This window comes from Dermacentor andersoni, chromosome 2 (assembly GCF_023375885.2).
Source record: "Dermacentor andersoni chromosome 2, qqDerAnde1_hic_scaffold, whole genome shotgun sequence".
NCBI classification, from domain to species: Eukaryota; Metazoa; Arthropoda; class Arachnida; order Ixodida; family Ixodidae; genus Dermacentor; species Dermacentor andersoni.
The window spans coordinates 14,281,833-14,298,809 of NC_092815.1; the positions used below are offsets into that span (position 1 = coordinate 14,281,833).

A 16,977-nucleotide genomic window follows, 5' to 3' on the forward strand; every position below is an offset into this window, starting at 1 on the left:
AATTCATAGCTCTGCATCAAGAACTGATATCGCGGTTCTGTAAACGGAATCCATTAGATCATTCAAAGCGGACAAATTCAGTATGTCAATTCACAGAATTGTATTATCATCTTTAGTTGAGTTACAGAGTTGTAAACTTGATAGTTTCGTTTTTTGAAAATTTTCTATTTTGCCAATTTTTATTAAAAAAATTGACGACCTAACTCAAAAATTCAGAACCAACAGTCACTAGATTTTAAGCTTTTCTTTTAAATGCAACAAACCTCGTCAAATTTGAAGCAGTGGTTGCTGAGAAAAATGAATTCTCCTTTTACATGTATTTAGATAGGAGCACTCGAGCTAAAGCTTCCTCTTAAAGACATTAACCAGAGGATGTCTCCAGCAACACTGCCCTTGTTCAGAAGAAACAAACACTGCTTTGTAGTACAAAACGAGGCGCAACATAGAAAGGGACACAATTATTCTAGAACATTTGCTGTTTGAAACATTTATATTTACACACATGGGAACAAATGGTCAAAAAGAAATCTGAACTAGAAACTACGAAAAGGTTGCACATGCATAGCTAAGTTTTCTTTGTGGCGATTGTTTGGCTAGGCGTTTATAAACGCTTCACAAGATGTTTCAATGTAAAGAATCATTGGTGGTGTTCCCTATGGCATGCAAGCATTTCTCCAAATTTTCCAGCCTATCTAGACAGGATCGAGGCTATAGCAGATGGCCAATTGACAAGTATACACTTATTAACCGAATATGTGCTAAAGATATTCACATGGCAGATGGAGATTTATGAAAGGGAAAGATGGTCCCCATGCACAAACTGGCATGTCAACTTTCTCTTTTCCTTGCTTTTATAATGAGCCCCTCACGCCGGTTAGATAACCGTTGGACCATTAGCGTTACAGAATGGGTACCAAGAGAAGGAAAACGCAATCGAGGACGACAGAATACTAGGTGGAGCGATGAAATTAGGAAATTCGCGGGCGCTAGTTGGAATCGGTTGGCGCAGGACAGGGAAAGGTAATTGGAGGTCGGATGGAGAGGCCTTCGTCCTGCAGTGGTCATAAAACAGGCTGATGATGATGATGATGAATGAGCCATTGAATCTTGTTTTTATTACCTAATAAGGAACCAACAACTTGTTCCCTTTACCTATGTTCTACATCAATGCCTCATGGTCCATCTGGCTGTGTGCGACTCATATAAATGCACGAGGGTCTTGGTCAATCTAAGTGGCAGAGTTGAACACGAGCCAAAATTGAATCCGCACAGAATGCTGATAATGCCCCTCTTAAGCTTGAACACAAGTCAAAACAGTCACATGGCCTTTTAATTCCTTTACTTTAACTAATAGCCCCTGGAGACTTCATCGTTTACTGCTGGTGTCTTCAAGCAGTTCCAGATGGCTTCGCCCATTCGACGGAGAGGATCAGGTTGTCATAACCAAAGCCGTTGACATTGGCAATGGCTCGGGCAGCGTCTTCGCGATGTACAAAGTTGATAAATGCGAATCCCTTGGACTGTCCAGTCACCTTGTCCTTAGCCAGATAGATCCTGGCAATCTGCCCGAAGGGCCGGAACAACTCCTGCAGGTCAGAGTCACGCACGTCTTCAGACAGGTTGGTCACTCGGATAGTGGCCGCCTCGTCCCTAGTGCGCGACTGCGCCATCGACTCTCCGCGACGGTTAGCACCCTCTCGCATGCTCGGCGGGATGTATTTGCCGGACTTCACCTTCTCCTCAACCTCGGCGGCTGCAACAGGCTTGGCCTCCTCCTTGAGGTGTTCGGGCAGGGCAACCTTATCCTTAAAGGGGCACTGCGTAGTCCAGTGGTCTTCCTTGCAGATTCGGCATTTGACCATCTTGGTCTTCTGGCTGCGTAACTTGGCCAGCATGTCCTCCTCGGGGCTAGTCTCTTCCTCCTGGGCACTCACAAACTGCATCTGGATTTCTTCGCCCACCACCGTAGTGGCCGCGTTGGGGCCCGGCGGGTCATTCTTCGCAGCACCAAACTTCTTCCAAAGTTTTCTTCGCGCCACAGACTTGGAAACTTGCCTTCTTTCAATTTTGTAGTGCCGCAGCACCTTAACCCTCCTGCCTTCCTCATCTTCGCGGAACTCGGTAGTGACCTTCTCTTCCCCGTCCGAGGCTTCGACTTGCGCAGGTAGGGACGGCAGCGGAACGTCTTCGCCCTGCTCGACCCGGTCAGCCCAACTGGGCTGGTTCGCGTTGTCGGCAACGGGCATTATTTCACCACATGTGCTTCAAACCGAGCTAAAACCGAGCATCCAAAGCTCGAGGTGCTGTTGAAAGGCGATAGCAAATACCATAAAAGACGACGTAGAAGATGTCACATGTCGGCGTGCATATCTGCCTGCCTCTCACAGAACACCCATAGAATAAAGAACAACTGAACACCTGCCTGCGTGCCTGCTCTGAAGAAGATGATGATGATCGACACGATGCTGGCGATGCTGCTGCCGGGGCCATGGACGTAGCCCCAATTTTCATAGTATATATTCATTTAGAAACTCTATGCCAATTTTAGTATAAAATTAAATAGAAATCTCTATGCTTAGCACTAAGAAATTAGTTGCACAAGTGGTACATTGCTCTCTTTAATCTAGTCAATGCTCATACAGAATATATACAAATTATAACGGTAAATAGGTAAATAGGTAAACTGTATAATAGATAAACTTGACGTAGTAGTTCTGCGGAAACCCGCAAGATGGATAGAGGCATAGAGTTTCTAAATATACTAATATGAAACTCTATGGATAGAGGTAATTAAGGAAAAATAAGACATCCATCTAATCGTACAAATTGCTACAAGGAAACTTGCATCAATTTTTTTTCAACGTACGACCGTTTTTTATAGTCTAGTACCCTCTACCACCGTGGTATCACAGAACACCTATGTGGTACTATTACACGCCCTTTGCGATCTGTGCTCGGCAGGCCTGGCGGCGGTCTCCTGTACTTGCTGTAGCAGACGACGGCAAACGAGAACAGCGCGCCCGGTGTAAACAAATAACGTTTTCACAAAATATACAAGTAACTGCTGCAGTTAAGTCCTAATAAGTACACCACCTCGATCCTTATTACCGTGGCGTCTCACTAAGGACTGCGATTGAGATTGTTGGCGCTCTGTTATTCAACGAGAGTCTGCTCGGCCACATCGGTGGTGCCCAGTTGCTTGCAACTCGCTTTTAACGCGACAGCGTTAAGGGACCCATGTCGCAGAGAATCCGGCGTCGTTTCTCGAACCACCCATACCCAGGTTCTTCATGTGGCGCAAGGAAGCTAGCTACGGAACTAATTGAATTTCTCAAGCTAAAATATGCAGAAAAATCTTAAAGTACGACTTAAACACCACCTACAGACATGATAGCGTCGGATTATAATTTGTCTTTACACGAAATTTATATTTCTGTTACACGAAAACTCAAAGAAACCCCCCAGCGTTCCTACCATTCCACAGACCGGCCACGGCGTCCGCCATTTGCGCGCGCCAGCACGCGAGCCACGGAGCCGCGCGTGCAGTTCCTTGCAATACCTCCAGATGGCGCTCGCCTTCTAAACCTCATCCCGAGCACAGCATCCAGAGGGCATAGGCAGGCAAAAAAAGCGCAGCTGCTGCAGGGTGAAGTAGCCAGTAAATGGGAAATATACCGTGAGAAAAAAGCTATGGTTCAAATACTGGTGCAAGCAAAGGTAAAAGGTGACAGTGAACGTTGGTTGTCAGAAATACATGAGAAAAAGAAGGCAGCACCTATAATATTTTGGAACCACATAAACTTATTAGGCAGCAAGTCAAGAACAACAGCATATCCTAGAAGATGGAAACAAATTGGGAGGGGACGTGGCATTAAATTACATCCGAAAAATAACAGCTGAATCTTTCCAAGGCAATGACGAGGTTGTATTTGGAGAAAAAAAAAAGAGCATGAAAGAGAACCAGATGGAAAAGGAGCTGGTGCTGACAAAGTTCAACTGGAAGAAAGCCGAAGAGAAAATTCTTAGGCGCAAGTATTCATAGAAATTATACCCAAAAGCAAGAGCCAATCCAGCATGTTTATCCTCAATCTATACAGCAACCCTGCGCACATACGACAGCGCTTCCTAACCCTTTTTAGGAGGGCCACCGACATTGCGGGCTCCCATCCCCTACTAATCGGGGGAGATTTTAACGCCCCGAACAGAGCGTGGGGCTGCGCCTATACGAGAGCCAAAGGCAAGGCTTTATGGCAGGATATACAGGAGACAGGCCTGACCCTCATCACCGACCCCAGCTTTCCCACCAAAATGGGAACCGGGCTGACAAGAGACACCACGCCCGATCTAACATCAGTGAAGAAAGCGAGAGGAGCGAGTTGGAATAACAGGTTCGAAGACCTTGGTAGTGACCACAGAATTCTCGAAAAGAAATTATTGGAGAATTTAAAGATCGAACCCAACAAAATCTTCAAATGGACGGACTGGGACCAGTTCCGCAAGAATCCAGCCGGAATGACGCAAGTGCCCATCACAGACATTCAACAATGGACCGAAAAAGTGATGGCTGACGTCAATAAAGTAACGAAGACCGTGATGCCAGAACTTCCCGTCGAGAAGATCGACAGCCGCCTGGTGCACAGGTGGGAGGCCAAACGATCGTTTCAAGCCAGGTGGCAGAAACAAAGACACAATAGGAAGTTGAGGAAATGCATAGCATTACTCAACAAACAAATAGAAGAACACTGCAGAACTCTTTGTAAACAACAATGTGATGAGATCTGCAATGCGATGGACGGACGGATTGGCACCGGTCACACATGGCGCCTGCTCCGACACCTGCTAGACCCGGCCAAGACCGAGGCAACACATAGGGAAACCATGCGCGAGCTAATACACACACACGTCAAGGACGAGGAAGAAATCCTTTCCGAACTCTGCGACAGATATGCCCCGCAGAGTCCAACTATTCAAGAGGGGGAATACATGGAAAAACCCAATTTCTCTCTGGACAAAGACTTTGGTGAGGCGGAAATCCGGGCCGCTTTGCAAAAGCTTAACAGCAAGTCGGCCCTGGGACTGGACGGCGTAACTAATAAGACCATTCGTAACTTGGACGAGACCATCTCCGAATTGACCACGTACATTAACGATTGCTGGACACGAAGATGCATCCCCGACCAGTGGAAAAGAGCAAAAATGGTGCTCATCCCCAAACCAGGACCCCTAGATCTGGCCAACCTTCGACCAATATCCCTTACGTCGTGCGTCGGCAAGTTGATGGAGCATGCCCTCCTCACCCAGATCAACGCAAACTTGGACAACATGGAAGTGTATCCGGACACCATGCTTGGGTTTCGAGCCCATCTCTCCACGCAGGATGCAATGTTGCAAATCAAACACCAGATACTTGACAACAAAACAAGAGGTACCAGGGCCATTCTAGGATTAGACCTCAAGAAAGCCTTCGACAATGCAGCTCACGTAGCCATACTATGCAGCGTTGCCGCACTCAATCTAGGAAACCGAGCGTACAGCTATGTTCAGGATTTCCTCGCAAACAGGAAAGTCTCCTTAACGCTGGGCAAACTCACATCCGAAGACAGGAACATGGGCAGCGTCGGCACCCCGCAAGGCTCGGTCATCTCGCTGATGCTCTTTAATCTCATTATGATCGGCCTCCCCGAGCGCCTCAACGCCATCGAGGCAGTGCATCACACAATATATGCGGACGACATTATGATCTGAGTGTCCGAGAAAAGCCACGGAGAAATCGAACAGCGGTTACAGACCACGGTCGAGGTGGTGGAAGAGTACCTCGTCGGAACTGGTCTCGTCTGCTCGCCCGAAAAATCGGAACTCCTCCTCTACCGCCTGACGCTTAGGGGAAGACCCCCCAAGGCTTACATCCAGCACGCTGCATACGAAGAAATACGCATACGCACCAAGGACGGACAAGAAATATCCAGGGTGAAGCAGATTAAGGTGCTCGGACTCATCATAGAATCGAACGGCAACAACGGAGAAACGGTCAGGCATTTGGAGACTAAGATCACGAACACGATGAGGCTCATCAGAAGAATCACCAACAGACATCAGGGTATGAGGGAGGCCAGCATCGTCAGACTCATACACTCCTTCGTTATTAGCCACATTACCTATGTGGCCGCCTACCACAACTGGTACGCGGCCGAATATGCCAAACTGAACACCCTCATTAGAAGAACACACAAGAAGGCACTGGGCCTTCCAAACAGCACAAGCCTGGAACTTCTGCTACAGCTAGGCGTCCACAACACGCTCGAAGAGTTAATTGAGGCACACCAAATCTCACAACTCGAGAGACTAGCGAAGACATGAACGGGCAGGAGTATCCTGGACAAACTCGGTATAAGTTAAAACAAGCAGCACGGCGACAAGACACCCCTTCCAAGCGTGATCAGGGAAAAGCTGCAGGTGGCTAATCTACCCAAAAACATGAGCCCCGAATTCAATCAGGGTTGAAGAGAGAGTAGAGCCAAGGCTTTATTCCAGGCCTTCGGTAGGGACAAGGAAGCGCTAATCGTAGACGCTGCAGAATACGAGGATCGACGTGCTTTCGCAGTGGCCGTCCTCAATACTGACAAACAATTGGTGTGTTCTTGTAGTATATGTACGTGGAAAAAACCCTGAGGTAGCGGAAGAGGTGGCGATAGCCCTAGCCATCATTAACCCCAGTTGCAGATACGTACTCAGTGACTCACAGACGGCGGTCAGAAACTATGCACAAGGCAGAATTTCGCCGAAGACTGAGGCTACACTCAAAGCCAACGCGAACTATGTCACCTCCAAGAAGACAGAGGAACGACACATTATATGGTTCCCGACTCACACGTCCCCCGACACCCCTGTACCCAACCTCAATGAGGAGGTCCACCGCGTAGTGCGAGGTCTCACATTACGCGCCCGCAAAGAAGGGTCGTCTCTTGGGGTTGGAAATCCAACGGAGGCATGGACAGAGAGGGACAGAATGACCAGGTACTGTGACATTACAAAATTTTATCAAAACTCCAGGCGTGTTTATCCACCCCCTAACCCCAATCTCGACAGGGCCCAAGCGGTAGACTGGAGGCAGTTACAAACCAACACCTTCCCTAACCCCGTCCATCTCAGGAAAATATATCCGAACATCTACTCAGATGATAACTGCAAACTATGCCGCAGGCCTCATGCATCTCTTAGACACATTCTCTGGGAATGTGAGGTTATATGCAGAGAAAATGCAGTTTCCCTAGACGAAGCTGCGGTGCAATGGACGGCTGCGTTGCGCAGCTCAAACCTCCAAAATCAACTATGGGCCATCCAGCAAGCCCGTGAGGCGGCAAGGAGACAGGATCTCCGGACCTCCTCGGGGTTGGCCTAGGCCCAGCCATGAATTTGCCAAATTGTCAATAAAGTTGTTACCACCACCACCACCACAACCACAGGGCTAGACGAGGTTCCCGTTAGGCTGATTAATGAACTAGGACCAAAAAGTAAGGAAGCTCTGTTGAAAGCAGTGGAAAAACTTTAAAAAATGTACAAATACCTGACAGTTGGCAACAAAGTAGAATGAATTTAATTTATATGGGTAAGTGGAAGAAAGAATTCGCTCGTATAGACCGTTGACCATTACATCGGCAATATACAGGCTAGCAATGAAGGCAATTAAAGCTGCAAGCATGGGCAACGAATAATGGCATTTTGGGAGAGCTTCACAATGGCTTCAGAATAGGTAGGTATTAGGATGATAACTTATTTGTTTTTACTCAGTGTATTGAAATATCAAGAGTAGAAAGCAGACCGTTAAATGTAGCCTTTTTAGAGATTACAGGAGCATATGACAACGTAGACTACAACATTTTAAGGAATATTCTGGAAGGGGAAGGCTTAGGCGACGATTGTCTACAGCTCTTGACAGAGATTTACCTAGAAAATACTGTTTGTGCTGAATAGGAAGAGATGAGGAGCGAGGAGAAAGCCGATATCAACAAGGGACTGAGGCAGGGGTGCCCTTTATTCCCGCTGCTGTTTATGATGTACATGGTGAGGATGGAAAGGGTGCTAGAAGGAAAAATTATCGGGTTTAATCTCTCATACAAACAGGCAGGTACAGTAGTAGAGCAGCAGCTCCCAGGTTTATTTTATGCGGACGACATTGTGTTGCTAGCTAATAAGCAAAGTGATTTGCAACGTCTGGCTAATACCTGTGGACAGGAAAGCGATAAGTTAGGCCTGAAATTTAGCATCAGAAAATCAGATGTTATGGTATTCAGTGAAAACAGTAAACAGACAGTGACAATACAGGGCCAGGAAATATCACAGGTAAAAGAATATAGATACCTTGGTATATGGATAAACGAAGGCAATAGATATATGGAAACACAGGAAAAAACAATACTAGTAAAGGGGAAGAGAAGTGTGACCAGAATGAAACACAGAGCGCTATGGGGATACAGTAGGTACGAGGTGCCCCGGGGTATGTGGAAAGGTGTAATGATTCCAGGACTTACATTTGGAAATGCGGTCGTTTGCTTAAAATCAGGGTTACAATCAGGGCTCGATGGCAACCAAAGGTCAGTGGGACGCCTCGCATTGGGTGCTCATGGGAAGACTACAAACGAAGCTGTGCAGGGCGATATGGGCTGAACAAGTTTTGAAGTGAGGGAAGCTCACAGTAAAGTTATGAAGAACGACTGAGGAATATGGAAGGAAGTAAATGGGCTGGGAGAGTGTTCAGGTATTTGTACAAAAATAATATTGATTCACAGTGGACAAAAAGAATGAGGAGGCTTACCAGCAAGTATGCGGCCTGCATGGTGAGCAACACAGCAACAAAGAATGTCAAGTGTAAAGTCAGAGAGGCTGAGATAACCTCATTAGTGGTGGCAATGGAAAAGAAACCTGCCATGAGTAACTGCTTAAGAGGAAAAAAACGAAATCAGGAAAGAAACAATTTACAATAACTCATTACTTTTCGAAGCGAGATCAGGATGTCTTAGAACACGCACCTATAAAGCGAGACATAAGAAGGAAGAAGCATTTGCTTGCTGCGGTAATGCTAGGGAAACAATGGAGCATGCTTTATTAGAATGTGAAGATATCTGCCCAGCGGTCGATTTTAGGCACCACTAGCCTCCTTGAAGCACTTGGGTTCAGTGAGAGCAGGGGGAAAGTAAACATGTCCGCAACAGATTAGTAAGAAGTGATTGGAAGATTGGTGTAAGAAAAGTAGGGAAACAACAAAAAACGGAGGCTTACATAAACAAAGTTCACAATAGGGGTTCAAAAACTTTGGTTATGGGAATTAATAGTTTCTTTTTTAATATCGGTGTCACACGTACACTTCTGATCGCGATCGGGGCCGACCGTGATTGAGCTTGATCCAGATCGGGTGTTGCTACATGGTCATTTCAGATCGCGATCATCGCAGGCTGATGTCTGCGCCCTCTAGTGCAGTATTTTGAAAAGGCTAAAAACAAGAAGTGAAGCCAGCTCAATAAAAAAATGTTTAAAATTTTTTGCCAGCAATGATAAGCTGTAAAATGGACCTATTGTCCAAATTTAACCATATTTTGCAGATATGAATTAGCAGCTAATAGATTATGCAGTTTTGAGAGTTGCTGATGACCAGCAGACGATAATAACTCGATTCGGATCGCTAAAACGGTGTAGCAGCGACCACTGTTGATCGCGATCAAGAACTCCGATCTGGATCGGCTCCAATCGCGATCAAAAGCGTACGTGTGACACCGGTATAACATAGGTAGGACATTAGGCAATAAAATAAGACCTTGGTGGAGCAACCCACCGCCCCGTTCTAAAGGGGACGCTCATAACATCCATCCATCCATCCATTGCAGCCCAAGTAAGAGGCCACATTTTAACCTTCGTGCATATCGTTCCCGGCCAGCGTTTCCCGGTAATAATTATGGTTACACACGCTTCAGTTGCTGGAAAGCGTGGGAAGCAGTCAGGGATTTTTTCCTGCATTAAAAACAGGGGACAATTTTGGAGCAATGGATGCTACCTGTAGAAGCAACATTTCAGCACACAACACAGTACATTTAGCCATTTTTTTAATGCGCTAGCATTACGTGTTAAAGCAGAAAAATATGTGTGAAGCATGGAAAGCCAGCCACGTGGTAGAGCTATACAATATATTTATATATACATATATACACCTATAGTGCAACTGATGATGGTCTACTCTGAACCACCATCTGTTGCACTTCGATCCTTGAAGAGGCAGGATGCATGTCGAGTAAGCTCCTGAGTAACACTTCTCAATGTGGTGAACTTGGTTTAAATAATGGATCTGGGACCTCAAAGAGGTGCAACGTAATGCTCACGCTTTTCTCTCACACTTACCGCTAAATCACCACTGATTTCTCTCTCTCTATATTAATTTTCAGCTCATGAGGTCTCTGCCGCGTCCGGACGGTGCATACATCAATTATGAACGAAACAGTCGTAAGCACGTGTGCGAGAATGCATGGAATTCTAGATCTTGTGGCACGCGGTAGCACACAACGTAACTCTGAACTAGCCGTTGGTGGTGCTAATGCAGTGCTCTGCCACGGCCCCTATAGGTGCCGCACGGTGTCAATAGCTTTCATCACTACCAATGCACCCAAATGGTACCTTGCTGTAGGTGTTTTGTGGTAGCACGCCTGTTGCAACACTGCTTGATCTACTTCTGCAACTTAATTGCACATGCAAGACATAGGGTCATGTAGTTGCCAGAACAAATGAGACACAATAACACAATCACCAATGGCTGACACAATCAACATGACAAATTGAAGTGCTTACAACACTCACCATCCTACCTTACATGAAAAATCCTATCCTACATCCTATCTTACACTGCATTTCGTTTCTGTAGAACACTTGGCCCATTCTTCTAAAACACAACCTTATTCATGTAACTATATTCATCTTTTAAATACTTGTAATATCGGCATAGAGGCAAACAAACTTGTGAAGAAAAAGTGCATCCCACAAATGGAAAGGCAAGTGATAGACATAGCTTCAACGCATAGAGATAGGCACGGCTCAGAGACCAAACAAGAGTTCATATTCTATGGAGAAAAAACATGAGCATTGTTAACCCTTTGAGGGTCAATGACGTAAATATACGGCGCCGCGAACAAGTCCCAAAATGGTCGATAACGTATATTTACGGTGCCGTCCGTATGTTTAAAAAGCGCGCCAATTTTCTAACTTTTTCTTTTCTGTCATGTGCTGCCACTATATAGGAATACAGGGAATTTTTTCTGCGCGCCTCCCTCTCTCGGTTTTCATTGCATGGTTTGTTTTAGCGCTGAGTTCGCTCCCGCGCATCTATATATACTACCACTTGCGCACATGCGCGCGGGCGGGTGGTGGTTCGGATTTTGTTGCGAGGGCGGTTTCGGCTTCTTGCGCTTGCAAAACTGATGGCTATCTCGTTACTAATCGCTCAAAGGGCGACCGCCTGTCTCTCGCTCATTAATGCTCACAGGGGTGCGCATAGGAAGGATGCCGCCATGCATGCGTTTCCATTGCTTTATTTTTTTATACTTGCGAAAGTTTGTCACACATTGTGCTTTTTTGATGGGCACACAACCACACAGTTTTCTTGAGTGGGCGCACCTATGCAGTTCGATTACGCTATGGATGTACATATTAGTGTAAGAGCAGGAACATTCAAGTCTTGCGAAATATTCTCGTGTGCGCATTTTCAAGGCCTTGAACTATGTGTATTAAAAATGCATCAAATTTTTAATTCTTATAAGTTTATTTCCTTCTTTTGTTATTCATGAATGAAGAGTACATACATACGAATGCAAAATATTTTTTTTTCACTTTACGATCACCCTAGAAAAATTGCGGTAAATTTTTTTCGAAATAAGTCTCTAAGAAGAATTCGAATTTGCAATAAAAAAAATAGACTCTGGGCGGTTGCATATGGCAAATAAAATTGACCCTCAAAGGGTTAAGGCTTGTTGATGAGCTATGTAGTTGATTCCGATTCACAGTGAACAAATAACAGTGCAAAATGACAAGGACGAAATGAAAAGGCGACACACACAGTGCATGTGTGTGTCGTATTATAATACTTCTCGTCACGTCATCGGTTTTCGCGCTGCTATTCATTCACTAAACCTTGAGCAGCATGTATGACTTATATAACAGATAACCAGTTGTCCATACTACCAATAGATAAGCTATCGTGGTGGAGGAAATGCAGCCAAACTGGCAGAGAATCAAATGATGCAATGATACATTCACAGCTGTAATGCGCACATCTAAAAAACCACGATACAATCACAAATGAAACATTTGCTCTGAGTCAAGTGATGTCCACTTTATTGGGTGAAATTAACCACAAATTACGATGGCACGTTAATGTAGGCTCCAGAGTCCTTTGTCATGAGCAGCGTGTCCTGTCTTGGCTGGAGCTCCAATCCTGGTCATCTGAGGAAGATGTCAGTGTTGCGAAAACTGGAATTGTCCCTTTGAAAAGGAAGAAGAAAAAAAATAATCACTCTCTGCTTATTTAATAACAGCGTGAAGAACACAGCACAATGAACATATGGTGCCTCTTGCAACAAAATAAACCTTATTGCTGAAGAATAGGACAGAGCAAAGTGAAGAAACAGCATAACTAGGACGGCACGGATACAGCTGACTTCTGTTAATTCGACCCTGATGGGACCTACGAAATTGGTCCAAGTTATCCAGCGGATCAAGTTAAACAATAGGCATAAAAAATAGCAAAACACACCGCTGATTAATTTCACAGCATATGCCCCGATTCTGGCACGTCCCTGAAATGAAGGCCCTCTATATGGGTTCAAAGCAAAAAACTAACATAAATATAACATTAGCATTCTTAAAGAAATAGAAATCGAACGTGCGACGGATTTTCTAGCAATAAAATTGTAGCATGCTTACAATTTTGGCAATAAGAAAAAGATGAAGCCAGCAAACTTTATCACTGTTATCCACTGTTACCACTGTTATCCCTTTCACACAGCACTTTATCGCTGCGTATGAAGACTCAAAATATGTTGTTCTCCGTACAGTCCACAGTGCATTTGTTATTATTCTGCGTGAATCAAAACACACCGCAACGACTGCAAATGGGATGGTGGCCCACACCTAGACTAACCACTTCACCAGTTCTTCCTGTGACGCATCTAATTCTCTGAAATGACAAGAACACATGATGCGATTTGTTGCTGCTAGTTTAACATGTAAAATAACTTATCATTTGAGTGTGTTTTTGTAACTGGACTGAAACTGGCATGTCATCGTCATGTTATGCGAGAACTCGTTCGATCGCCATCCATGGTTGCAGTATTGTGATGGCAATGGTGATGACACTGGCTAGGCTGGCTCTGATGGTAGGCTGTTGTGAATGTGGCTTTGGTTCTAGATTCATATCAAATTGCACTGCCCAAGCAATTATCAGACAAAATTTTTCTGGAAAGAAAAATTATGTGGATCCCACAAACTGTGGAAAGTGAAGCTTTCTGTGCAGTTTGCTTTGATTAATTATAATTAGTGGTGATGTTGATGGCAAATGTTTAATTCCTTCAGCATTTAGTACAATACAAGAGTGGTGAGTTGATGTTAAACATTACCTTGCGTGTACCACTGCTGTTTGTCCGAGGCATTGTTGTACGCCATTGTTCATAACCTCCGAGAAGGTTAGCACTGTCGTTGCCTCACCTGGCACTTCGCATTGTGGCAGAAGTGGTAAACTTTAATTGAATTATGGGGTTGTACGTGCCAAAACCGCAATCGGATTATGAAGCATACCGTAGTTGCGGAACTTGGATAAATTTTTATCCCCTAGACTTCCTTAACGTGCACCTAAATTTAAGTAAATGAGCATTTTTGAATACCGCCGCCGCCGAAATGCGACTTACGCGGTCAGAATCGAACATGTGACTTCAAGCAATGCCATGGCCTCAAAGCTACCACAGCAAGCACAGAAGTGTTGATTTGACGTGCGGCCGCTTCTGTAGTGTAGCCTGGACGCTTTTGCATCTGTATGCCCTGCGTTAGTTGTCAGCTTAACAAATTTGCGCTCTGTCTATTGTTAAGAAATAGCAGAAATGTACCGTACTGTACCTTAGACTTCAATTTATCCACTTTGTCCACAACTACTGTTATGTCTAGTAGTAGCATTTTTTTGCCTTCTTAAGTCGCCTTTCCCTCTCCCACTCTCCCCTCCATGTATGCGAGCAAAGAGTGGCGAGGCTATTACTCATATCCTGACTGCATCGGTTCTACCCACTCTGTCTCCTCTCTTTACCTCTTCTCTACCATTCTGTCTATCTTTCCCTCCAGAGTGTTACACGTTAGTACAAAGGTAAGCGCTGCAATTTCTGCAATAGTTTACAGGGGGTCACGGGTAATTAGAGCAGTCAAGAGGCTATTGTAGCGACGCCCAGGGAACTCGAGGGGGGCACTATCGCCACCGTTGATGGAAAGGTCCAAACAAGTTTCTCGCATTGTCATGCCACACTCCTGCCATGCATATGCACGCTCTGAACCACTACTCAATGCGGCATGCAAGACAGTAGCAGTAGCAGTAGCAGCAGCAGTAGAAAAGTCGAAGGAAGAGGCAAAGAAAGCTTCACTGTAAATGGTGCGTATTAGAATCAGGTAAATACTGTAATAATTCGCCGTGGGCTACTATCTTTGTTTTAAAATCTTTCTGGGGCAGGCCAAAAATAGACGTTTTCAATGGAAGATGGCGTGTGCTCGACGCATTCACTGGACACTAAGTGCTGCCAAGACAGACAATGCCGCTATTGGAGTTACCTCTGCAGTCATCATTTAGGGCATGTGCGGGATGACCAGCCAAGTTAGAATTATCTGGGGACGGCTAATTTCAAGAAAAAATAACGGAAGTTTGGTTACACAGAAATGTATGGGCGCTGGCCGATACCTTTGGCGGTGGTCGAATTATAAAAAAATAAAATTAACTGATGTGAGAAAGACAGATACAAATGACGACTGTTCTGAATGATTATGCAGCAAAGGAGCAACACTTACTGCGTAGATGCACCAGTTGTTGAGTAAATGCACTGAGTAGCTTACCTCCACTCATTAATTGTCAATCATTCAATACAAGTGCTTTTGTAAGATGCTTTTAGGCATTTTACACCTGTTCCTGTATTTTATTACTCTCATCGTCATGGGTCGCCAGATATAATCACCTTTCAGTCATTTCACATTTACAAGCTCCTCAGCTGACTTGACACTGAGTTCAGAATGCCATTACATATATGAAATGATGCAAACAAGCTTTATTGTTTTTCTTTTTAACCAAATAATTTACACACAACCTTTATACTTGCTTCATTTAGAAATGAAAAAAATATTTTGCATGCCATTCAATAGTTAAAGGGTGTTTTTGTATAATATGCATATTTGATGAAATTCTGATATCTCTATATTTGACCCCCCCCCCCCCCCCCCCCCCCAAAGCACAACCCATTGCTTTCACTTAAAGGCTACGATTGTAAGCTTGAATGGCAAGAGTCTTCATATTGCTACAGAATAGTATTACCAATGACGAAGAGGCGAGCAGTAAGAAGACGACGACGACGATTGGAGGCTAGCGCGGGCTGTTGCCTCTTGGCCAAATGCGGCATATTACATTGTAAATATACCTGTATACAGCTTTTCACCTGCGTCTTCTTACGTAACATATCTGGTGGAGGTGGACGTTCCCTGTACCTCGTCACGGAGCTTTGCAGTGGACGGTACGTCGAGCCTAGCTTCATGGCTCCCGGCGATGACAACTCGACTCAGCCGCCCCCGACACCTGTTGCCACTTCGACGACCTACATCATTCTCCCTGCTCCTCGTGATCCTGGCGTATTCTCGGGCAAAGATGGGGAAGACGTCGAGGACTGGATCAGCCTGTACGAACACGTCAGCCGCAATAACCGGTGGGACCCTACTATCATGCTCGCCAACGTAGTCTTTTACCTCGGTGGCACACCTCGAGTTTGGTTTCGGACGCACGAAGATGAGCTCACCAGTTGGGATTCGCTCAAGCAAAAGCTCCGAGACTTGTTCGGCAACCCCTACGGTCACAAACTTGCCGCGCAGAAGGCGCTTTCCGGTCGTGTGCAGACGTCAACAGAGCCCTATGTCACGTACATTCAGGACGTCTTGGCTCTGTGCCGCAAAGTTGATGCACACATGACTGAGTCAGACAAGGTATCCCACATCCTCAAAGGCATTGCCGATGACGCCTTCAACTTGCTCGTATTCAACAACGTCGCGACGGTGGATGCTGTTATAAAAGAGTGCCGCCGCCTGGAACTCGCTAAAAGCCGACGTATCGACCAGCAGTTTGCCCGTTTGCCCAACACCCCAGCGACATCTTCCTGTGCCGACACTCCTCGTCCCAACAACACTGGCGATGTTACCAGGATTGTCCGGCGTGAGATCGAGGCCGCCTATCTGGCTGCCTTCGACTCCAGCGCCACCAACGCACCTGCAGTCACGGTTTCCCTGATCCAGGCAGTTGTCCGCTAGGAGTTCGAAAACATGGGCCTTCACACCATCTGCTCGGCCCATCGCCCTGATACCCATCCGGCTTCTTCGATTCCGCCCCGTCCCGCATCTTCTTACCCACCACGTTTCCGCAACCCATCTGAATGGTGCACTGCTGACGACAAGCCCATTTGTTTTCACTGCCGTCGCATCGGGCACATTTCTCGGCACTGTCGAAGTCGCTGGACTTCCCCGACCCGGTCTGCTTATACTGCCTACTCTCGCCCCTCAGGTGGCCATTCTCGTCCCTATGCCGCACGCTCCGATAATGCCGCCACTGACTCTCCTGCGCCGAACCGCCCCTATTCTCGTTCACCTTCGCCCCAACGACGACAATCTCGCTCTCCCCAGCCCCGTCGCTCCTTTTCGCCGACTCCCTTCGGACACCGC

The 16,977-nt window shown here is 45.8% G+C and overlaps 2 protein-coding genes across 3 annotated transcripts in view; both read right to left on the reverse strand.

The window, feature by feature from the left end:
- Positions 1 to 1,089: 1,089 nt before the first annotated feature.
- On the reverse strand, positions 1,090 to 2,419 carry LOC126542954 (eukaryotic translation initiation factor 3 subunit G-like). Its single transcript, XM_050190074.3, has one exon. It carries the CDS (start codon positions 2,244 to 2,246, stop codon positions 1,389 to 1,391), a length of 858 nt encoding a protein of 285 aa, XP_050046031.1. The 5' UTR covers positions 2,247 to 2,419; the 3' UTR covers positions 1,090 to 1,388.
- Positions 2,420 to 12,352: 9,933 nt separating this feature from the next.
- LOC126542955 (eukaryotic translation initiation factor 4E type 2-like) overlaps positions 12,353 to 16,977 on the reverse strand; it is a 42,118-nt gene continuing 37,493 nt past the window's right edge. For both annotated transcript variants that reach the window (XM_050190076.3, XM_055077511.2), the window contains one exon: positions 12,353 to 12,516. In XM_050190076.3, coding sequence (XP_050046033.1) covers positions 12,474 to 12,516 — 43 coding nt within the window. In that variant the 3' untranslated portion in view covers positions 12,353 to 12,473. The remainder of the gene's footprint in view (positions 12,517 to 16,977) is intronic.

What these genes read in the sequence shown, in the direction of transcription:
- LOC126542954 (XM_050190074.3), bottom strand. Translation starts at nt 2,246, where the DNA reads ATGCCCGTTGCCGACAACGCGAACCAGCCCAGTTGGGCTGACCGGGTC.